The 23,677-nt window shown below is 45.5% G+C and overlaps 4 protein-coding genes across 6 annotated transcripts; 2 read left to right on the forward strand and 2 right to left on the reverse strand.

Moving 5' to 3' along the window:
• Window positions 1–205: 205 nt before the first annotated feature.
• LOC133892489 (bZIP transcription factor 60-like) lies at window positions 206–7,682 on the reverse strand. 3 transcript variants are annotated; one of them, XM_062333307.1, is made up of 5 exons: window positions 5,968–7,682; window positions 4,813–5,209; window positions 1,601–1,793; window positions 1,287–1,326; window positions 206–632 (listed from the first exon to the last, which is right to left on the reverse strand). In XM_062333307.1, the coding sequence occupies exons 1-5, from the start codon at window positions 7,217–7,219 to the stop codon at window positions 571–573; spliced, it is 1,944 nt and encodes a 647-aa protein (XP_062189291.1). In that variant the 5' UTR covers window positions 7,220–7,682; the 3' UTR covers window positions 206–570. The 3 variants fall into 3 exon arrangements, with proteins under 3 accessions (XP_062189291.1, XP_062189290.1, XP_062189289.1); XM_062333306.1 differs by lacking the exons at window positions 4,813–5,209; window positions 5,968–7,682 and adding exons at window positions 1,889–1,970; window positions 2,548–2,687; XM_062333305.1 differs by lacking the exons at window positions 4,813–5,209; window positions 5,968–7,682 and adding an exon at window positions 2,548–2,686.
• On the forward strand, window positions 7,542–18,550 carry LOC133892488 (uncharacterized). Its single transcript, XM_062333304.1, has 4 exons — window positions 7,542–7,969; window positions 8,929–9,103; window positions 17,812–18,089; window positions 18,178–18,550. The coding sequence occupies exons 1-4, from the start codon at window positions 7,598–7,600 to the stop codon at window positions 18,283–18,285; spliced, it is 933 nt and encodes a 310-aa protein (XP_062189288.1). The 5' UTR covers window positions 7,542–7,597; the 3' UTR covers window positions 18,286–18,550.
• LOC133893087 (uncharacterized) lies at window positions 10,916–12,364 on the reverse strand. Its single transcript, XM_062334052.1, has 2 exons — window positions 11,911–12,364; window positions 10,916–11,834 (listed from the first exon to the last, which is right to left on the reverse strand). The coding sequence occupies exons 1-2, from the start codon at window positions 12,082–12,084 to the stop codon at window positions 10,992–10,994; spliced, it is 1,017 nt and encodes a 338-aa protein (XP_062190036.1). The 5' UTR covers window positions 12,085–12,364; the 3' UTR covers window positions 10,916–10,991.
• Window positions 18,551–19,256: 706 nt separating the features above from the next.
• LOC133892486 (probable carboxylesterase 18) lies at window positions 19,257–20,603 on the forward strand. The gene has a single exon (XM_062333301.1). The coding sequence runs from the start codon at window positions 19,342–19,344 to the stop codon at window positions 20,401–20,403; it is 1,062 nt and encodes a 353-aa protein (XP_062189285.1). The 5' UTR covers window positions 19,257–19,341; the 3' UTR covers window positions 20,404–20,603.
• The last annotated feature ends 3,074 nt before the right edge of the window (window positions 20,604–23,677 follow it).

Here is a 23,677-nt window from a genome sequence, read left to right on the forward strand (position 1 = left end):
ACTAAAACACGAAAAGGCTTGTAATTTGAACTGCCAATTTGAAGACTGGTAGAAAGGCGGACCAGTTCAGACTACAACTTCACTGAATTATGAACATGAATTGAAAGACAAATCTGTTTCTTCCGGGTCTCAACGAAGACGAAATCCATCCCAACTTCAGATAAGAACTGATGGTTAGCAATGTAAAACTTACCTGAGACAACAATTAACTGATAACAACCTTATACTGACTTATCCATAATGTGACCGACAACGTAGTTCCATACTCCATCGAGCAATTGGTAAGCAGGGGAAAAAAACAGCAGAAAGCGTATTAGGTGGTGGAAGCACAAATGGATCTCACATGCTAGCTACAAAGGACAAGTAGGTGCGCCTGATCAGAACATCAGGACGGATACCAGTAGGTACAAGAGCACAGAATCAGTTGGAGCGTCAAATCAAAACCTAATGCCGTCCGCAATGGTTGTTTAGCATCTTTACAAAGGGGCAAGTGAGCATTGAGCAACACCCCAGAGGGATCAATGAAGAGCCAGCAGCAGGATCCATTAGGAGATGATGAATTGGTCTGCATCATGATGATGACATGAAATCCTCCGGCCTGGCGATGAAAACTTCTTCGAACTCATTGTCATCTGATGAAGGAACGGATACTACAGTCAGACATTGTCAGACAGAAAACGAAGTTGAGCTATAGACGTGGAGCCACTGACAGATAAGTGAAGCTTGGTTAGAATTGGAATCCACCCACTTTTCGATGATAGAGAATAGATGCATTGTTTGAGGAACTATAAAAGGACTAGCATGCACTTTATTTAGACTTGAGATAACTGGCCAATGATAGCTTGGTGGGAAATGTACGATGTTTTACTAGAGAAAATATAGCCTCAGCAATAAAATGGTTCTAGTTTGTTGAACCCACATTCCAGAAAATAGATCACATTTATGATTTGTGACTGATGACCTTCGATGTAATAAAGATAATTTCTACACAACAAGAAGTTGGTGGGAAATATTCTGAAGCTATAAAATGGTATACATGACGGCTTGCTACCTGAAAAGGCGGATAACGAAACTAAAAAATAGAAGAAAGAAAGACAAAAATCAATAGGGACAATTGCAAATTTGCCACTGTTTTAAACCGTTATTGCAAACTTGCCATTAAAAAATTGCAAAAATGCCACCAGAACTGTCATTCGAGTGGCATTCTTGCAAAAAATAAAAAACCAGTGGCAAATTTGCAAATGCCCCCAAATCAATACTGAAGTCATCAGACAGCAGACCAATACCTTTTCTCAATGCCAATGCAACAATGGCATCATTTTCCACCTGCACAAGTATCAAAAAGAAAAAGTTCATGGAACTGAAAAATGAATTAAATTGTAGTTTTCATCTTCAGAGAAAATTGATATCCTAAGGCTACACTATCGAACTGTTCCGGGACTTAAAAATTTTAATCGCGTTGCGTTAGCTTCACTTGACAGGTGTTCGTATGAGATTGAGGTTGAAACCAAACATAAATAGGCAAAACAAAATCATTTCTTAAATTGTAGGCAATGTGTCCAGCAACAGCTAAATGTCTTTGATCAGCCAATGAGGGTACCTTTTGATCAGCCAATGTCTTTGAGTCTTCCAATACATCATAGGTAGCCAATAAGACCAACTGTTGATTACTAGGAGGTTGATCTATTAGCGAATGCAACTTCTGTTTGATGTTCAAAGCTGTCTCTGTTGGTTCGCATTGTATGAAGTAGGTACTCTTGTTCCGCTTCACTCGAATATACATGCTTGCAACCCTGCATGGCAGGGATGCATAAAGACATCAGTACAGATTCGAGTCATCAGCAGAGGAGAATATCTTTGCTTGCCTATTCAAAACTATATTCAATACCCGGGTGTTGGATCGTTATCTTGATATGCATAATAGCCATCTTAGCATTATATGTACAATCCCAAGGACAATGAAATCCCATCTTTGCATTGGACATGGGACAAGGAAATATATCACCCAAGGGCTAACAGATTGAACTAATCATGTATACAACATACAGTTGCTTCAGAAGGTATTGATAAATTGAGCAGTAAAAAGCATACTAAAACAAGCATGTCAGAGCATAACATTCTAGTAAGGGCCACCGATATTCTGGTTCTTTCAATCGATCATGTATGCCACCTTTGCATTAAAATCCTTATGATGCTATCGAATTTGCACCCCTCATCATTTTTTCTGCAGCATGAGTAACAAGATGTCAAAGCCTAGGTTTAGCAAAGTCTAGTACATGAAACATGCCAGCAGAAGGGCACCGCTGATATTAACTGATTTCTCCACTGGGGCGTGGTAGCAGGAACTCAAGTTGATGGTGCAAAATTACAACCACGGAATCACCCATTTTAGCACGATCCTATCCGTTGTTGAAGAAAAATTACTGCGCAATAGTCCGAGAGATAAACGCGCAAAAGCCGCACGCGACGCCCTCAGCAACTCCCGCACGCTAGTGAATGCAGAAAGGAGCGGTTAGCTAGGTCCGCGCGCCGCGGAAGGAGACGCACCTGCCGAGCGTCGATCTGGGCTTCCCTGCGGCGGCGCGTGTGGCAGCGGAGTCGACCGGGCGCGCGCGCCGGCGCGGACGAGCGAGCGAGACGCCGATGGCGGCGGAGAGACGGTCACGCGGCGCGGTGGAAGCGGAAGGAGGCGAGGGTGGAGAATTTTTTTTTTTAGAGTAACGGGGGAACTTTATTGCTTAAGACTAACTCCAGCAGTGAAGTTATCCAGTGCTACCTACTCCGCAAAGTGATATAGTACTGGACGCAAAGTACTGTAGCACTAGAGGCAAAGTACTGTGCCACTGGAAATCGATCTCCAGCACTCATCCGGTGCTACAGTTGCGGAGGGAGGGCTGGTCTGCATTTTTCGGGGACTGTAGAATTACGCATCACTGTAGCCGTTACTGTTTATAGTGGCTGACAGTGAGCACGGAAGGAGAAAACACGGTCGGGGGTACTGTAGTAACACTGTATTAGTACTGTTTATAGAGGTTGACAGCGGAATCGGAGAGGGAAAAAAGGAGTAGAAAGCAGGAAATAGGATAGCCGCTGGAGATGAAAAAATGAGGGATGCTGTAATAGTGATAGGGGATACTGTAATAGTATTTTTGAGGATGAAAATTTGAGGTAGCTGCTGGAGATGGCCTTAAGACCGTCGGTATCCGCTGCCGCAAAATACTGTAGAATGCGATTTGATTTGCCGATTCTAGCTCTTGCTTTCCTCTCCAACAGCTACCGTATAGTTGTTTTTTCCACGCTACAGTAAAGTAGGTTGGGGACGAGAGTCGATAAATTTGTGGTCGGATACGGCTCCTGTATCACTGTAGCTAGCGTATGTACGTGGGTCCGAAGAGAGGAGGAGAGTAATAGAAGTTAGAAAATATGGTAGCTGTTGGAGATAAAAAAAAATAGAGGATACTGTAATAGTATTATAAATGATAGGTTTTTAGAGTTTTTGTTGAAGATGACCTAACAATCAACAGAACACAAATATAGTCTGGTGGGGTTTGAAACCATACATGCCTGCCTACTTGCAGCGAAGACGCTGCTTTTGCTAAACTATGAGCTTTTCACCGTTGTGTTCCCTCCGTTCATGAAGAAACTGCACCTCTGAAACTGATTCCTTATCATCTTAATCTCCACCAATACCACACTATAAGTCTCAAGATTTGAATTAGAAATTCCTTTGATAACTTCTTGGCAGTCTGACGCAATTTGAGTTCTCTTAATGTTCAAATCCGCTACCAAAGCTAACCCCTCGTTGCATGCTTTTGCCTCCATAACAGCAGGTTCAGTCAAACCCTGAAAAATGACTGCTGATACCCCTAGAAAACTGCCTCTTTCATCACGGCACACAGCAGCTACTGCCCCTATCTCTCCTGATCTTGACATACCTCCATCCACATTTATTTTTGTCATTCCCGAACTAGAAGGTAACTAGCTCTTTCTTTGTCTCGAACCTATCCCCAGAGCAACAGCCGAATTCTTTTTAACTGAGATCATATCTATTTTAAAGAAGAACTTCTTTATAAAACTGAAGGTGGACAGAGAACTCTGATATTCATTCTCATGTATAGCTCTCCTTCTCGCCCACCATATGGACCATAAAGTCACCAGAACTTTCACAAATTCCTGTTGTGATAACTTTTGATTCAAAGCAAGCAACCATTGGGAAGGCGTGGTCGTCGCTGCCTTGGCGCACCCAGTGCCAGTGGGCCGCCGGCGTGGGTGGGCTAAGAATTCGAAAGCCTCTGGGCCTGCGAAGTGGGGGCCCACGGGCTGAAATACACTAGCACGAGTTGATCAAAAGCATGATGATCTTAAAACTTTTTTCCATATCCTAAAACACACTTTATTTTTTTCCTTCCTTTTTTCCCTTGTGCTAATCTCATGTTTATGTAATCCTAAAACCTTTTTCCATATCTAAAAAAAGCCTTTTCCTCATGCTAATGGCTTGTGTATTTGTTTCCTGTAGTCCTCTGATATGACACAGCATGATGATCAAAAGCAGCAAAAATTTCAGTGACATAAATTTTTCCCTCGACAACCAAGTCCACAACACATTATGGAGCGTAATAAACTTGTTGGAAGAAATGCAACTGTCTCACACGCCTTTCGCAGTAGACTGTCAAACTCTATCGACATAAAACAGTTCAACTGTCCAGTTAATGTTAGTCCACAGATCCTGACTACATACTCGGGTGCAAAACCCAGACTTACAGGTGAGGGCTATGGTTTTTGAACGGCAGAACACAAGAGTAGGTAACATACTTGACACTATCTAAAAGAACGACAACGAAGATGCGGGATAATGATTTCGAGGAGCTCCTCCCCTCACTGTCCCCGTCGCCGGCCTCTCTTGGATCAGCCAGGACAGAGACTACCACAGATGAAACTGGCTTCCTACCGCCATAGCTTTCATTCTTGGGGGGCGTTTTGAAGTGTTCGGTATCGTTGGATGTCGAACCATGTAGAGGAATGGCCTCGGAGTATAAAATCCTTCGGTTCTTCACCTTCTGAGGACCAGAGGGGAGATTTTCCGTAAAATTTCGCGACGAGTTCGACATAGCACTGGAGTAGACAGGCACAACGCCATTTGCATGAGCGGAGGTTGAGGATATGTCAAACTGGAAGACTTCAGTGCACATTCCAGAGCTCAGCATAGGACCTGAAAACAAATGGATTAGTTATGGCACAACATCAGCAAAGAAAGGAACAACCTACCTACTAAGTGCAGTAAATCTTATAATTCAGCTGCAGTAAGGTGATTAAGATAACAGAAAACAGTTCTGTCATATTTATCCATAGAGGAATGAAGCTTTTCGGGTCCAGCTACAATACAATTTTCCAGCATTACTCATCAGCAAATAAGAGATTAGATCAATTGAGGAATCACATATGCACAATTGCAACTACCAGTTTACTACACAATTTAGACAAGTAGTATCCCAGTCAAGTTTATATTACACAAGCATGCACGCATGTTAACAGACGAACACTTCGATTACTGCACTTATGTACCAGACCTAACACGGCAAGCCTATGGAGTATGGTCACCACAGTATGCACTCCACATGTAGGTGGCCTTCTAACCCCACAAGAATAATTTATTATTCCAATATAGTGCAAAGGAAACATAAGTGCATTATGTGTAAATATCATATGTTCCCACTTCCCAGCCATATCACAGCATCTCGTTCTGGTTATTTACAACACAGGAATCCATTACATGTGTGCTAGTTACCCGACTTGCAAATATTGAACAATTGTCCGTTAGCAAGCTTTAACAAGTAGCAGTTGTTCTTTATATATCACTAGTAGAGTGATTTCATGATGCAAAGTATCAAAACAGCATCATGTACAATCATTCAAATATAGTTGGAAAATCAAATTGAAAGGACTGTGTAACTTTAACAAAATCCTCACCAGACATTGCTTCACTAAACCACTGTGGCAGCAGTCCATCATCCTCCCTATACTTGCTTCCATCTCCGGGAGCCAAAGCCAACAGTCTGTTTTTCATTCCTGTAGCTGATTCCATGACTTCTCCAGCTTCCATTGGAGCCACATAACCAGGAATTGCCAAGCTAGTCTCTTCCTTTCCTTGGCTTCCAGGACTCTTTCCATCAAAGCTAGATAAGCGCGAGGAAGCTTCCTCACTTGCAACAATGGACTTAATAACAAGATTACCATTGATTTTAACATGCTTCCCGTTCCTCGGTAGATACAACAACGCTGGAAGTGTCTCACTTGCACTCTGTGGTGGCATCGGATCAATAACGTCTGAGACACTATTGCGAGGACCTTCAACAGCCAGCACCCTCCCATGCTGTGATGGACCAAATGCAGCGCCTTCTCCAGCATCAACTGCCCCATACATCCGATTTACTGCAGGAATCAAACACCCACAGACCATGACCAGGCACAACAACCCGAGGAGACTAACACTTGCAACCTTCTTTGTTTTCCTTGCCTTCTTGGCCGGCGGTTCTACCGCATCAGGCGCAGGCTGCTGGGTTTTCTTCAGCCGCGGTATGGGCACGAGCGGTACCTGTGAGCCACGCATTGCATAGGCCGGGTGCATCCACGGCATCGGCAAAGGATAGATTGCCGGGTACATCGGCAGCGGCGGGGAGCCTCCAGCAGCGCCACCCAGCTGCTGCTTGAGAGCGGCGTTCTCGGCGGTGACGCAGGAGATCCTGGCAGAGAGGTCGGCGATGGTGGCCTGCATGGCCTTCACCTTCCCCTCCAGCTCCTCCACGTACTGCTTCTTCCTCTGCCGCGACAGGTGCGCGCTCTCGCGGTTGCGCACAAGCCGCGCGCGCCGCTTGGCCTCCTCCTCCTCCTCCGCCCCTTCCTTCTCCTTACCGCTCGCGCTCCTCGAAGACGACTCCGAGGCCTCCTCGTTCCTCAGCCCACCAACCCCGCCGGCGCCGGAAGAAGACGATCCCCGCTCCGGAGACCCAGCCGAGGACGACGACGTCGCAAGCGGCGGCGGCTGCGAGAGTTGCCCATCCGAGGCGAAGAGGTCGAGGTCGAAGTTGACGTCGAGGTCGAGATCCTCCAGATCGAAGACTTCGAAGGCGAAGTTGTCGTCAACGGGCGTCTGAAACTCGGGGAAGGGGAGGTCAGCGAAGGCGTCCTGCGCGACCGGCGCGAATAGGGACGGCTCCGCCATGGGGTTCACCGCCGATCCGGGCACGGCCGGCGCATACACGACGCCGCAGCGGCGGAGGCGGTTTGGTCTCTCGTGGGATTGCGGACGCGGTTGCGGAAGCGTGCGGAGTTTGCAACACAAAAGTGAGGTTGAGGATTTGGTCGTCGGAATCGATGGCGTTATTGGGTCGCCGTGGTGGACACGGGACCCGCCGTGCGCGGCGGCGTGGCGGAGCCGGACGCGTCTGGAAGCTTCGCTGGGCAGGTCTGGTAAAAGGAGGCAGCTTGCTGGGCTTGTATAATTGGGCCTGAATTCTAAATGGGCTAAGATTGCTTTGCATAGGGCACTGCTAAAGCTGTTGGAGCAGCAGCTTGGGGAGGAAGGCCCAGGTGACCCGGCATGGCCACAGTCGCAGGCCGCCGCCTCCTCCTGCCGCGATGGGTGGCCGGCGGGCGGTGCCGGCTGCTCGGCACGGCGGCGGAGGCTTCTCCGGGAGGGGGAGGTGACGACGCGATCTACGTGAAGAAGCCGGCAGAGGCGTCGGCGGTGGCGACGCGGGACGAGACGTCCGTGGCGATGCCGGTGTCGTTCATGACGGGGTCGGTGGTGGGGAAGCGGTTCTACCGCGGCGCCACCGTGCGGCGCGCCGACGACGGGAACGGGTGGTCAGTGATGCTGGACTACCGCACCCTCAAGTCACCGGCCAAGCGGCCGCTCAAGCTGCCCTCGCGTGCGCTCGCCATGGCCATCGCCGCCGAGTGGGAGTACCAGGTCCTGATCCCATGCTTCTCCTCTAATGTTACTTTTCAAATGATTCTCCAAGCTCATGTTACTGTAGTGCAGTGTAGATTTCTCCGAGTCCCGACCTACGGATTGGCGTGTGCATATTTGCAAATAATTTCGAATGATTTCAATGGAAATTGTATGATTATCGCCTAACTAGATCCTAATCTCACGTTTTAGTTCGTCTCAGACCATTGATGGATTACGACAGGATTGTTTGACTATTCCTTCTCTTCTACGTCTGAAATAGTGAAATGTACTGAATCTAGTTTGCCGTCATCCTACCCAGGGCGTTGAAGGCTCAAATTACACTAGGTTTTGGTGTGTTATCTATTTCTTCGTATCTCCCTGTACCATGGCTATAAAAACTAGAAAGATTGTTCAATTCGAAATGGATTATAACAAATTATCAGTATACATAACTACACCCAAGTCTGATACTGTAGGTTACTCCATCTGTTTGCTTCTCATCGCTACAAAGCAAGAGAGGTCATATTGAACGTTATCAATTTCTAGTCCTCGAACAAAGTGAATGCAAAAATTAAATTCTGCTTGAAACTTAGGTATCAATAAAGCAAATACTCCTGCATGGACATGTTGTACTTGTCTGTTGCAATGGGTGAACATAACAAGTATTTAACTATCTTCACGTTCTATATGAATTGTTCACGGGATGATAACTAATAAGTAATTAGCTTGATTTGCTCTCTAGTTCAGTTGTATCATGATATTTCCATCCCTGCAGAGATAAGTTTCATGCCTGCGACTGTAACGTTTGTGCATGGTTGAGTTGCTGTTTTGACATAAACTTGCTTTGTTCGGTGTTCAGCTCTTCTACCACCTTGTAGAGTTATCTCTGAATTACCATCTTTGCTAGTCTTATCCTAGATTTCTTCCCTTAACTTTCCATGCAATAGGTACTGATTCTGAATTTCTTATTATGACAGGAATCAGATGGAATCCGACCTTTTACAATGCCTCTCATGAAGCTTTCTTGCACTGCATTGGAGAGAGTTCCAGTGACACGTACAAAAGTAATTGATAATTTAATGAAGAAATTTCATCAAGATCTGGTATTCTGCCGCTCACCTGCCGATAGTGAACTAACCATAGGAGTTCATCGTAAGTTGTTTTCTCATGACCTTGTATGATAAATGTGGTTCTTATGTATCAGTATTGTTTTAAGCCTCTAGTAGATCTATTTGGCAAAAATTCGATTTTGTACAACATACGTGACCGGTATTTGCTTAAATAGACAACTATTTTTCGTATTTACAATTTTAGCACATGTATTCGGCACACGGTGTGCCGAAAACGATTTTTCGGTACACGGTGTGCCGAAAATGACTGTATTCGGCACACCGTGTGCCGAAATACCTTTTTTTTCGTACTCCCCATTACGTGATTTGCCTGTGTAATTTATGTAACAAAATTAAAAATTTGCTAATCTAAAATATTTTAAAAAGCATGAGTAAAAAAATAGTCTTTAAGGCGACCAATAGTCTTAACAGGGTATATTCGAACATGGGCAAGATTAATAAGGTATCAATGATCATCTTAAAATGGCAATAGAAAGTGATGATGTAGATTAACGAAATCGTCGAGACATTGGTGGTATGAAATCGTCGTCGTCATCATCTGGAGGTATCACGATTGGAGCACGTGCTCTTGTATGGTTCGTTGAACCTTGTACCGTGTGGCTGTGGCTGGTGGAACGTCGAGGCATAGATGGCATGAAATCGTCGTCATCGTCGTCGTCCGGAGGTATCACGGTTCGAGCACGTGCTCTTGTATTGTGCGTTGAATCTTCTCCTGTGTGGCTGGTGGAACGCTGAGGCATTGGTGGCATGAAATCGTCGTCGTCATCGTCTGGAGGTATCACGATTGGAGCACGTGGTCTTGTATGGTTCGTTGAACCTTGAACCGTGTGGCTGTGGCTGGTGGAACGTCGAGGCATTGATGGTATGAAATCGTCGTCATCGTCGTCGTCCGGAGGTATCACGGTTCGAGCACGTGCTCTTGTATTGTTCGTTAAACCTTCTCCTATGTGGCTGATGGAACGCCGAGGCATTGGTGGCATGAAATCGTCGTCGTCGTCGTCGTCGTCTTCAGGTATCGCGGTAGTAGGATGTGCTCTTGTAGTAAGAGTTGAACCTTCTCCTGTGTGGCTGGTGGAACACCGAGGCATTAGTGGCATCAAATTTTCATCAGCTCTTGTACCCCTTGGGTTCGCTGATCTTCGTCGTCTTCGACGCGAACCAGGCAGCACACCCCCGCCGAAGAGCATTTGCATTGCCAAGAGGTGTGGTATTTCTTTGTTGATTAACTCCGCGTCTTCTGGGAATGCCTAAAGCAGAAAAGGGGTATTCGAATAAAAAACAATAAGACAACTATGGTGATGAAATAGAAAATGACGAACCTGTATGTGGGATGCATACTGGTCGGGCAACATCGCCATCCTTCGTTGCCTCATACAGAAACCCAGTAAAGAAGGATGGTCGGCTAGTTCGCAAACCCTGAGGTATATTCGGCGGCGCTCATGTAATAGGGCCCTAAGGTCGTCGGTTGTTACATGTAGAAGTGGAACGGTGAACGCAGAACATGGCGGTCTTGTATTTAATTTAGACACAGCTTGGATTAGGTTGCTCTCTTTGAAGGGATCATCCTTCCCTCCACGCACAACCTGCAAGCAGGCAGTTAATGCTATATCGATCGTTGTATATGTCCATGGGAATGCAGTAGTAGAATTTCTCGCCATATTGAGATTTCCCTGCAACTTTTTTGGTCTGCACCAAAGCACGATTCGCTGGTTATTTAACAAACAATAAACATGTATGAAATGTCGAAAATGATATATACAAATACTTAATAAGTTACTGATAAATAAGTTATGTGTCATAATTAGTTAAAAAAGATTATGTAAACTAAATATAATTATTTGAACACTGAAGTGTATGGCATAGTACAAATGAGTACATAATATAGTGTATGGCATAGTACAAATGGCTCTTTAACGATGCCTACGCCGCAAGAAATCCTCAGGAGTGTAAGCGTCTGGCGGGTGTGTGGCCCTCATCCCAGCCGCCTGAGCTGGCCCCTGCCATGTGTGCCCTTGGTCCTCATCTTCGTCTTCATGATGTGTTCCAACTCCGCCGAATGTGTATCCAGAACCGCTAACTCGGCCCTGCATATACCACGCTGTAGGATCGTCATGCGGGAGTGTGACCGCCGGTAGTACGTGCTCGGTGGGAGTCCGAAATGATGAAGTCCCAGCTTCCTGGTACCAGTGTGAACCCCCTGGTGCATCGGGATATTGGGGGTATTGGCCGCTCAGTAGCTCCGTGAAGCTGCTCGATTGCAATGCACCAGCCCAGTCAAAATCTTGAGTGCCACTCCAGGTGGGCGTCTGGTGTGTGCAGTCAATGACATCCTCGTTGTGAGTTGATAATCCTGGTGGAGTTGTCTGCGTAGCTTGAGTAGGTTGTGTGAACGGAGGGGGCTGGGAACCCAGTATGCACTCCTCAGGAGCGGGAGCTTCAGGTATCACCTCCTCGGCTCCAGCAGAAGAACGTGTCCCATGATGTGCCGCAGACGAAGGGACCTCCCGTGAATGTGCCTCATGAGCACTGGATGAGCGCCTGCTGTGGGAGGCACGGGACGGGTCCATGGCGGGTACGTCGTATGCCCTACAACGCGGGGCGCAACCACCTAGTCCACGTATCGCGGACCAAAGGCGAGACCCTCTCGTCCTCATGTAGTCTCGGAGAGGGTGCCTATCCCTTCGCGTGGCTGACCCACTCGCTTCCCAACGGTCATGCTCCGCATGCCTATGCATTTCGATCCCCGCTTCGGTCTGTTGTTGTTGAGGGTTATGTCAGTAATACGGATGACAAACTAATGAAAATCGTTATAAGTACAACATCACTTACCACCACATGTAGAAGCCGGGCACGATCTTCGGGGAAGGGTCTAGGGGCTGGCGGTACGCTGCCGCTGAGTAAGGTGGGACGCGTTCGTGATTGATACCACGCAAGGTACTCCCAGTACGAGCTATCGTCGTACTGTCCCGCAGGAACGACGACATCCACTGCACCAGACTCCATCCACCGGGTTATGTGTTCTGCATTAATCTTCGCCCAGTCGTGGGTGCTTGCGTTTCCTTGGGCACTCCTCCTGTATGTGACATAAATAGTTAAAATTTTGTAACATCAAAATGGTATCTACAGTAACACACTTACTCGTGCGCCTGACCAGCGTCTCGTGGGGGCGGTACTGGCACCAACTGACGATGACCAAACTGCCTCTGCACACGGTCAGGAGAATACACTTCTACATTGTTCATATAAAGCAGAAAACATCTAGTCATCCATAGGTCGGAGTCACGGAAACAAGATGGTGCGATGAGACCGCCAGTCGCAATTTCGGCCACTCGTTCACTACGCCATGGATCCCACTCCACAAGATCGGCACTGAGGACATCAAGGTCACTGATCACCCGGGAGGAAACACCATGGTCTTGGTGGTGACTCCATCGTAGCCTGGCATGAAGCCACCTATAACCCATCGTTGGCCTCATGTCGTCGGCGACGCCGTCAGAGATGGGAACTGGATAGTAGGTCTTGCTCACCCACGGTCGACACACCGGGAGATAATCCCAGCTCCAGAGCTGTAGAAGGTGTAGGCAACCAGAAATAGATCCCACCTTTGTTGACCGTTGGGTTGCGGCACACAATCCTTTGTATGTAGCAGCCAACACAACAGATCCCCAACTGTAATGTGTCGGCTCGTACGGACGTGATGTGAGCTCACGCGCTAACCATAAAATATGCGAAAGTACATAATCACCTGCCGTGTTGCAAAACATTATGCCTCCAAGCAAGATATACAAGTACACCTCATAATGCTGCATAATTGTTGCCTCGTCCGCATCCGGTGGGCAAGGGCTGAACTGTGGTAGGCCATGAATCCATGACATGGAGAGCCCTACATCCTTCATGTCATAATGCATGTTAAACCTACAAGATACAGAGAATCAATGAACCATGAACAACACTCCAACGTATAAAATGCTTTATGTAACAAATAATTACCTGCCGTGAATATAACTCTTCCACTGCTCCTTTCCTGGTCGTGGAAGTACTAACGGGGTGCCCCTTATCGGGAGCCCAGTCAGCATGGCAACGTCCCGTAAAGTAACGGTCATCTCTCCGCAAGGAAAGTGGAATGTGTGCGTCTCAGGACGCCAGCGGTCGACCAGGCCTGTGAGCAGTGAGACCTCAATCGGCGGCAGTGGAGTCCTACCACCACCCTCCATGGGAGCTCCTGCCATCATAAGTGCAAACGGTAGGAGTCCGGCCTGTGCGAGGGGCTCGTGGAATCGAGGGTCTAACTCCTTAAGCTTTCGCACACTCCTGGAACGCAATGGGAGCAACTGCAAATGTATGCAATACATTTTTAGAGTAAGTACCAAGGTATTAGAGCAAATGAAATTCACGTAATATCGATGTACCTGTTGCCCTGCGAAAATCATCCTTCCCCTGTGGTTCTCGTCATACCGTAGTTGAAGAAGCTCGGGAAGGTGAATGTGAGCCATGCTAATGATTTCAAGCCTCATGGTTCAATTATAAAATAAAGTAAGATAATAGCTATTACAAAATGGGTACAACACCTAATACGTTCATAACAAATTACAATACAATCCATGTTTCCAACATACTCACTAGCACCAAAGCTAATACAATCCAATTCGATCGTAGCCTAATAGTTTACCGTCGGGTCGGACAAGTCCTCCTGTCATGGCCGGATTGCTTGCATATTTTGCACCTACGTAGTCCATCAACAGCATCTGCTGCATCCATGTCACCCTGAAGCCTCGTGGCTCTAGGCCTTCCAGGATCCGTACGTCTGGCCCTGGGATAAGGTACCCACTTAGGCCCCTCGATTGCTTTGTAGCTGGATCCGATGTTAAATGAACGCATCTTTGGAAGCCATGTGCTCCTCAGTGCATCGATCGTGAAATAGGGTGATACGTATTGTGATCCGTCGTTCCCGCCCATGTCCCTGCAAGCGGCCAAGATATGGGAGCACGGGATATGATGTAGCTTTGGCTTATTGCATGTGCACTTCACCTCGTGAGGATCAATTTGACATTGTTGCACAGTGTCACCTGCACTGTATCCAGAAGTGTACCGACGACGACACATGACCTCAAATTCATTATTGGTCCGGTCGTAGATCCTAGTCCGATGAAAGTGTGCCTTACTCCTTCTGGATAGGATTTCCTCCACCTTAGGTGCGAACCGCGTGCTGCACTCCATTGCAGCTATACCACGGTCTCGAAAGTAGTCAGCCGTCCTATAGAATGTGAGCTCAATTATGGCACACAATGGGAGGCCGCGTACACCCTTTAGGACATTGTTGAATGCCTCAGTTATGTTCGTTGTCATAATCGTATACCTATTATAAGATACAACAATTTTAGATACAATTTTTTGCGTAACCAAAAGGAAATTACGATCTTTAAAACGCTATGTTCTCACCTGGAACCGTGAGTATCATGGAATAGGGCCCAACGCTCCGCCGGCTTTCCCGCTATCCACTGGCTAAACGTACCACGCGAACGACTAATGATGGTTTGGCCCCCCACCATTTGCGTCCGTAGATGGTCCTCCTGTGCTTCTTGCTGTGCCATCATCTTACGAGTGGTCTCATTTAACTCTCGCCATATCTCGTTGAACTTCGCCTGCTGGTTCTGAAGACATAACCCTTTGAACCTCTTCACAAGACCCTTGTTGTGATACCTTGAGTAAAGGTTCGCACCTAAGTGTCGCATGCACCATCTTCTCTCCACATCAGGCCACGCAATGGAGGGGTTTGTGCTGGCATGCAGCACATCCAATGCATGCAAGAGGCCCTTATTGCGGTCTGATATGATGCAGACTCGTTCCCTATTACCGACCACACGTGTCCTCACCAAGGTAAGGAACCACAACCAACTATCATTGTTCTCACTCTCAACCAATGCATAAGCGAGAGGAATTATCTGATTGTTTGCATCCGCCGCCATCGCTGTCATTAGGTTACCATGGTACTTGCCACTAAGAAATGTGGCATCCACACATACCACCGGTTTGCAATGCCTGAAAGCTTCGATGCATTGGCCAAAGGACCAGAAAAACCTAATGAGGTATCGATCAGTGTTGCTGTATGACCCATCATCCAGCCTGATCGGCTCATCCGCCATGGCCCACTGGGTCCCGGGGTTGGTCATAGCAATCTTCTGCATCAGCCTCGGTGCGTAGTGGTACGAATCTTCGAAACTTCCAAACAACATCTTCAATGCCTTCTGCTTTGCTCGCCACGCGGTGTGGTAATTGATCATCATACCCGTCTTAGTCTGCACCTCCTCCATAATGGATTTTGGCGACAAACATATGTTTGTGCCAACAAGGGTGATGAGTAGTTGGGCTATGAACCTCGCATCAACCGCGTGGCTCACATTCCTAATAGCCTCTTCGCTGCATGTACGTGGGATGTGTCTACTCAGCACAAAATAGTTCTCGTGCTTTGGCTTATGGGCTCGTACGAAGTAAGGACAAGTCGGATGCTTCGTACACCTAACCTCATACTCTGTATGGTTAGATCGGGCACACTTGTGGTCCCTTCTTGTGATTACAGCATAGTTGCTGATAAAGTGGATGACCTCTTCCCTGTTCCGAAACCGTTGCCCCACCTGGATGTCGCTATTATGATATCCCCAATTAGATAGGGTGTTATACTCACTGATGGTACAATTTAGCAGCCCAGCACCATGAAAGTACTGGATCGCTGGCACCGGGTCATCATTGTCAGCACCTTCTTCATCGCCACTACCACCGGCTTCATCCTCCATTCATTGTGCATCTACCTCACCATGGTCCACTTCGGGTCCATCCGTACCCGAAGTGCCCTCCCCGACATTCCCTCCCGCCTCATCATGCATCACATTATGGTCTAATCCTTCCACAGTAGCCACATCTTCACCATGCACCGGTCGTGATACTATGGTTACGTACACTCCCATTTCAAAGTTCTCCTCTAATGCCTTACGTGAGTATAAGGCCCAAGCGTTGTTCGTTCTCAAATCGAACAACGTATGGACAATGAGCGAGCTGTTTGGTACAGGCCGTGGCCTAACACCCTCTAGGATAACATTGTAGGACTGCTGGTCTAGACACAAAAGGCTCATAACATGTGTTTGTAAGCCTTTTAGATCAATTGGTAGCTCAACCGTACTCTCTACGTGCTGGCAGTTCTGAATGGACACGAGTCTCCCATGCAAAACAGCGGGACGTTCTCCATAATAAATATGGATAGTCATAGCGTCTCTGCTAAACAAACATAAATGACCAAATAACTAATTAGATGTATGTTACATACGTACTCTATTTTAGCTAATGCATTAGCACGGAATAAATACTATACTTGCTGTAATTCCTTTTTTTATTCTAAGTATTACAGTTAATGTTACACTATAGTTGCTTCTGTTAGAATATACAAATAGTATACCTACTCTATTTTACCAACTTAATATCGTTTATCTAAATGATTTGAACGATCTACTTGCTCTAATTACATTTTGTAATCTAAATATTACGATTAATATTACACTATAGTTGGTTTTGTTGTGCGATCATAAAATATGCAAATATTGTACCTACTCTGTTTTTCCAACTTAATATTACTTATCCAATGTATTCGAGCAGAATAAATACTATATTTGCTCTAATTACATTTTTTATTCTAAGTATTACAGTTAATGTTACACTATAGTTGCTTCTGTTGCGAGATAATAGAATATACAAATAGTATACCTACTCTACTTTACCAACTTAATATCGTTTATCCATTTTATTCGAACTGTCCACTTGCTATAATTACATTTTCTAATCTAAATATTACGATTACTATTACACTATAGTACCATCTATTATTACAAGATCATAGAATATGCAAATCTTACACCTACTCTATTTTAGCAACTTAATATCTACATGCTATAACTATATTTTCTAATCTAAATATAAGTACATACATAATCTATGATTCAAATAAATATAAGTACTTACTACTAAGGAAGCTGTCTTGCTGCACCGCAGCTCTTCGGGCTCGACTGCTCACACTAATTTGTTGCTCTGCTCTTCTCTCCTCTCTGCTCTCCTCTCTCTGCTCTCCTCCTTGCTCTTCTCTGCTCGCTGATGCCTCCTTGCTCTTCTCTGCTCGCTAATGCCTCCTTGCTCTCTCCATTTAAAGCCTCACCGAGGAGACAACAACACATGGGTGAGCACATGCGCCATGCAGTTGGCTGCAGCCGGCCAAAAATCGTGGGCACAAAAGGACAAAAGCAAAAAAGAAAAGAAAAGAGAAAAGTAAAAAGAACGACGTGACTTGACGTGACAAAAGGGTATTTCGGCACATGGTGTGCCGAATACCAACTGTATTCGGCACACCGTGTGCCGAATACGCTTTTTGGTTGTATTCGGCACACGGTGTGCCGAATACAGTCATATTCGGCACACGGTGTGCCGAATACGCTGTATTCGGCACACGGTGTGCCGAAAATGCCTTTTTCGGTACACCGTGTACCGAAAAATCGTTTTCGGCACACCGTATGCCGAATACATGTGCTAAAATTATAAATACGAAAAATAGTTGTCCATTTAAACAAATACGGTCACGTATGTTGTACAAAATCGAATTTTTGCCGATCTATTTCGGTGATTGATTCATTCTGTTCTTTGCTTTGCCTCCGATAGTATCATATCTTATGCTTCCTTAATTTATGTTTGTAGAGAAGCAGAAGGAGAAAATTGACCCCATTCTAGACTGGGTAAACACTGAATTTGGGTTCAAGCCTGTTGTATACACAAGCTTCTTGGGGGGAAAGCAAGAGGAGGGCCTCACTAAGGCTGTAGAAACTGTTTTGAAGAAAGCAACTGATTGTGAATTGGCGTCTATTGATGCTATGGCTGCAGCAGCCCATTCCCTGGTAATCCCTCTCGCGGTATTTAGAGGAAGGTTGGGAATTGAGGAGGCCATTGAGTTGATCAGGATAGAAGAAGACCACCAGGTGTTTATCTTCAAAACATCAAACTTTTTTTTCTACCGTTTAGTATGTTCTACCTTTTCTTTTGTCTTAAGGTTTTGAATTCTCTCAGGTTGATAGATGGGGCTTGGTGGAAGGAGGTCACGACGTTGATATTGCTGATCTTAAAGTGCAAATGTCCTCAGCTGTTGTGTTTCTTGGACTTTCGCGGGGTCTGTGAACCATTCTTTTTCTAATCTACAGGCTGGTTAGTTGTTTATTACCAAGCTTGTATCGATTTTATGAAGAGTTGTAGAGTAATAATTGCCTGCAGAAGGTCAATAGCAAACAAAGTACATGTATTCAGCCTGTGCTGATGTTAGATTTTGGTTTGACTGGAGAAAATGTTGTTGAGGTATGAACTTCAGAACCAAGCATTCCATTGGCTTTATGTGGCCTCTAGTCTGGTAATGGTAATGCTAAGAGAGTAAGAATATTTCTGGGAACTAGTTTTGCAGTCGGTGGACGTGGAAGTGCTAGCTTGATCTGTCTACTCCTGCATTGTCCACCATATTGACAAGTCATTTTTACTTTAGCCTTGCTGTTACCATTTGTTTTTTTTCTTTTCGAGACAATTGCGGATACCAAACAGTTGCAGGGGTATTTGCGCTTGGCAGTGCATTATCTTCTTCTATCGACCTTGCTTCCTTTTATTTTCTTTTTTTTTTGTTTTGGTATTTTGATCGATGACATGGTTATAAGATGGTAGTATTACGCAGGTGTTGTAAATGAGATCAGAGTTAATTTCAGCTATTCGAATCCAGCCACCTAAATTTTACCTGCCTGAGTACTCTCTACTGAGTGCAGTGGCCTCCCACCAGCTCGCCGCCTTGGGCGACGCGGTGAACCACCGCGACGGCACCGTCAACCACACCCTCTACCAGTTCCGTCACCGACCTCCCTCCTCGGCGACCCGCCGACCCCCGCGCGCCCGTGCCGTGCTCCTCCGACGACTTCGCCGTCGAGACTCGAACGCAAGCGGGAACGTGAGGCGCGGTGCTTTTGCCAGCTGTGATTACGTGCATCGTGAGAAGTCTGTTCCCTTCTTGCAGAGCAGCCGTCGTGGCCTCAACCGCGCGCGCGCACGTGTCAGCGTCTCTGTTCACAAGCTCTTACGTGCGCACGTACGTGACAGTTCCTCTTCAACTACCTCGTGACTCGCGTGTGTGCACTCCTGAGCTAGTTATCCACGTCGAGGTACAGAGCGAGAGGAAGCAGAGAGAGAGAGAGAGAGAGAATGGAAGCCAAGAACCAAGGAGGAGGAGCTGGCACCACCAAGCGCCCCACGCCGCCACCGCTGCCGCTGTCGGTGCGGCTCCAGGTGACCGGGCTCACGGCGGCCATCGACGCTGTGGAGCGCCGCGACGGGACGGTCAACCGCTGCCTCTACTCCGTCATCGACCGCCTCCTCAGCGCGCGCCCCAACCCGCGCCCGGACAAGTCCGGCGTCCGTTCCTTCGACGTCACCATGGACGCCTCGCGCGGCATCTGGGCGCGCGTCTTCGCTCCCGCCGCGGCGGAGCACCCGCTCCCCGTGATCGTGTACTACCACGGCGGCGGCTTCGCGCTCTTCTCCCCGGCCATCGGCCCCTTCAACGGCGTGTGCCGGCGATTCTGTAGCCAGATCGGCGCCGTCGTCGTCTCCGTCAACTACCGGCTCGCGCCCGAGCACCGGTACCCCGCCGCGTACGACGACGGCGTCGACGCGCTCCGGTTCATCGACGCGAACGGCATCCCGGGGCTCGGCGCCGACGTGCCCGTCGACCTCGCCAGCTGCTTCCTCGCCGGGGAGAGCGCCGGCGGCAACATCGTCCACCATGTGGCCAACCGCTGGGCGACTGAGTGGCAGCCGTCCGCCAAGAACCTCCGAGTAGCCGGGATCTTCCCCGTGCAGCCCTACTTCGGCGGCGAGGAGCGGACAGAGTCGGAACTGAGGTTGGAGGGCGTGGCGCCGGTGGTGAACCTCCGGCGGTCCGACTTCTCGTGGAAGGCGTTCCTGCCCGTGGGCGCGAACCGCGACCACCCGGCGGCGCACGTGACCGACGAGAACGCGGACCTGGCGGAGGAGTTCCCGCCGACGATGGTGGTGATCGGCGGGTTCGACCCGCTGATGGACTGGCAACAGCGGTACGCCGACGTGCTGCGGCGTAAGGGGAAGAAGGTGCAGGTGGCGGAGTTCCCGGACGCGTTCCACGGGTTCTACGGCTTCCCGGAGCTCGCCGACGCCAACAAGGTCTTGCAGGACATGAAGGCGTTCGTCGAGAGCAACAGAGCCACGCCAAAGTCCACCTCGTCCTGAAAATAATACGTCAATTGTAAAATGGTTGATGTACTGTCAAAAAAAAGTTATCTTGCACTTTCATGTGATGTTTTTTTTTCTCTTTTTTGCATTATGTGTACATTTTTGTGGCGAGGTGTGTACATTGTTGATGTCGTCCCAGTCGATGTAGTGTCAAAAGACTCAAAAGTGATGTTTTAATACTAGGTCATATTTGTTTTTGTGTGGATTATCACAATTTAGATTATATAGAGATGTTTATTTCTATTAGGTTATAGATTATGTGGAGAAGCTTATTTATTCTTAGCATAAGTTAGCTTGTGGACTGTGAGAATCAATTTTTAGATTAAGATTGTTTGTTTTTGCTTTCGCTTGTCAAGCTATAATTTATAATCAAAATAAAAAATAAATAGAGCTTAATATGTGACTGTAAAGAGATTGTTGAGGAGGATGACCACTAACATCTCTCAGGGTGTATTTGGTTAGAGAGATACTCTTAGAAGGAGATGTTTATTTAATTTTTTGAGTTAAGTTGGATGCGATGGTCACTAATGAGAATATTTTCCTCACATGTTAGATGAACTCATCACGTGAAATTAGCCGCATAAAGTCATTCATATTCTGAATGACTTTTATCTATGCTGATGTGGTATACTCTGTTTGATTAGAGTAAATACAATTTTTTTAGCACGTTTTAAATGATATTATCTACTAAGTCGTTTATTGGATTTACAATCGAATTGCATCATTGTATTCATTGCAATTGAATCAATGAAACAAGATCTCACATGATTATATTTTTATAAAAAACTAAATATATGACAAGCGGGTCTCACAAAATTTTGGCTAGCCCATTCAAATTCTATCTATCCAACCAAACAAAAAATTAAACCGTCCTATCCATACCACCAAATAAAAAATTAGATGACCTCATTCAACAAAATATAAATGACTATATTCCATACAACCTTTTCTTCCAACAAAACACACCCTTATATGATGTTTGGATAGCAGGGGATGGGGAAAGGGAAATGGATATGGTCACTGAAATTCTATCCCAACCACCCATCTCTCTTCCAATTTCTATCCTAACTCTCCATTCATTTTTCTTTCCCTATCCCACTCCTCTTTTCCCAGTTGCGATCTCTGTTTGACCTCTGCGAAGAAAAACACATGCTGGTTTCTAAAGGTGTCACTAACAATTCCAATATTATCTTTGAAGATGATTACCTGACTTTCTACAAGCACAGCTGAGTGAACTACAATACAAAAATAATCATATAACTTTTGGGGTAGATAATGATGTTGTCAAGTGGAAGTGTGAGAAAATGGGCGTTTTTCTATAAAAATCAGTGTATAATCACCTGACCATGTCAGATGTGGGTTTGCAGTATAAACACATTTGGAAAAAAAATAATCTAAGATTCCATATAAAATCAAGATTTTTGTGTGGTTGATTCAAAATGAGGCAATCCTAACAAAGGGCTACATGATTCGTAGAAAATGGCAGGGGATCCAAAATGCTAATTTTGTGATCAAGCTGAAACAACAGCTCCATTTGTTTTTTGATTGTCCTGTTACTAAATTGCTTGGAAAATAGTGGGGAGTTGTTTTGGGGCTGACAATAGGCGCGCTAATCTATACCAATTCTGGCAATGGATTAAGATTTGGTTGCCACATGGTGATGTCGTCTACATCCTGGGTTTTTCGGTTATTTGTTGGGCTATTTGGAAAACTCGAAACAAAGTATGTTTTGATAAGAATCTGATACGATACCCGGGTGAAATAATTTGTCATGCGTATATTGAGCATGTCTCTACGGTGGTTAACTACAGGGCATGAACTTGAAGGGTGTAGAGATAGTGATGAAGGCAGCGTGCAAGACGATTTCTGCTCAGCCCAGCACAAGGATGGTGCTTCCATGACCTGATCAGGAAGCAAGTCAAGATGAAGAGCACGAGGAGTGAAGGCAGTTGCCGCTATGCTTCAAATGTGAAGCTAGTTGCATTTCAATACTATTGATGTCCGAAAGAACTTGTAATCACTGTCGTATATGTTTATTTTAGCTAGGCTGTCTGCTTGAATCAGGCAGGTAGGTCTGGTAACTACTCGTAAACTTTCTCTTAATCCTTTTTTGTTCCCTTTATCTAGCTCTGGTAGCTCAAACTTTTTTTTATTTCCGTTCCCAGTAATAGAAAGTATATTTGGTACTTCCGGGAGTATATATTCTTACACACGTATCTCATAACATAGGAAATATCTCATGTGATAAATGTTATATACACGGAGCATGTTAGTATATAAGATCATCCAAGTAATATGTATACTTTTTTAGTGATTTGTATATATTTTTTAAGTATATTATATTTTTTGTACAAATATAGAGGTATTATTAAAATCTATTAAAATTGATGAACTTTTTAAAACAAATATTATGTAATTCACATTGGAGTATCTTAGAATGAGTATATGATAAAAAAAAAAGTATATCTAATTTATTTATGTGGTATATCATAGTAGGGAGTCTGTACTCCAGACTATTTTCTATATATATATATACACTTAATTATAGTTACTGTTACGTTACCTTTAGTTACAATTAAAAAATAGTAAAATTACAATATACAAGACAGAAAGTTATAATTAAACGTAAAAAAAATAAATTATAATTGCATTATAAATAAATATAACCCCTAACGAATTCCTTTCCTAATAGTGTATAACCTAAAGAACACGATTGTAATCATAGTATAATCTAAAACGCAACTTGTTAGCTTTTTATATTGAAATTATGTACTTCTAGATACGTGGTTATAACTGATCTAACTAGCATATTATAACTGACAGTTATTTGGGTTCTAAGACCATCTTCAACAGAAACTCTAAAAATTCATCCCCTGTAACACTATTACATCATCCTCTAACACTATTACAATATCCTCTATTTTTTTCATCTTCAACAGCTATCATATTTCCTAACTTCTATTACTCTCCTCCTCTTCCTGGACCCACGTGCATACGCTAGCTACAGTGATACGGGAGCAGTATCCGACCGCAAATTTACCGACTCCCGTCTTCAACCTGTTTCACTGTAGCGTGGAAAAAGCAAGTATACCGTAGCTGTTGGAGAAGGAAGCAAACGCTAGAATCAGCAAATCACATTCTACAGGATTTTGCGGCAGCGGATACCGTCTTCGTTAGAGATGGTCTAATTGGAGGATGATACAATAGTAAACTAAAATGTGTCTATGTATAAAATAGATTCACCGTATGTACGTGTGTATATATGGTTGAG

Source organism: Phragmites australis, chromosome 15 (assembly GCF_958298935.1).
Source record: "Phragmites australis chromosome 15, lpPhrAust1.1, whole genome shotgun sequence".
Classification (NCBI taxonomy): Eukaryota; Viridiplantae; Streptophyta; class Magnoliopsida; order Poales; family Poaceae; genus Phragmites; species Phragmites australis.

Bases quoted from the DNA above. Each gene is read 5' to 3' on its own strand.
- LOC133892489 (XM_062333307.1), bottom strand. From the start codon at position 7,219: ATGGCGGAGCCGTCCCTATTCGCGCCGGTCGCGCAGGACGCCTTCGCT. The intron at 5,210-5,967 runs GTGAGGATTTTG...ATTTGTTTTCAG, and splicing joins GTTTAGTGAAGCAATGTCTG to GTCCTATGCTGAGCTCTGGA. The intron at 633-1,286 runs GTATTGGTCTGC...TTCCTTCATCAG, and splicing joins TGCATTGGCATTGAGAAAAG to ATGACAATGAGTTCGAAGAA.
- LOC133892488 (XM_062333304.1), top strand. From the start codon at position 7,598: ATGGCCACAGTCGCAGGCCGCCGCCTCCTCCTGCCGCGATGGGTGGCC. The intron at 7,970-8,928 runs GTCCTGATCCCA...TTATTATGACAG, and splicing joins CCGCCGAGTGGGAGTACCAG to GAATCAGATGGAATCCGACC. The intron at 9,104-17,811 runs GTAAGTTGTTTT...TTATGTTTGTAG, and splicing joins ACTAACCATAGGAGTTCATC to AGAAGCAGAAGGAGAAAATT.
- LOC133893087 (XM_062334052.1), bottom strand. From the start codon at position 12,084: ATGGAGTCTGGTGCAGTGGATGTCGTCGTTCCTGCGGGACAGTACGAC. The intron at 11,835-11,910 runs GTAAGTGATGTT...CAACAACAACAG, and splicing joins CCCGGCTTCTACATGTGGTG to ACCGAAGCGGGGATCGAAAT.
- LOC133892486 (XM_062333301.1), top strand. From the start codon at position 19,342: ATGGAAGCCAAGAACCAAGGAGGAGGAGCTGGCACCACCAAGCGCCCC.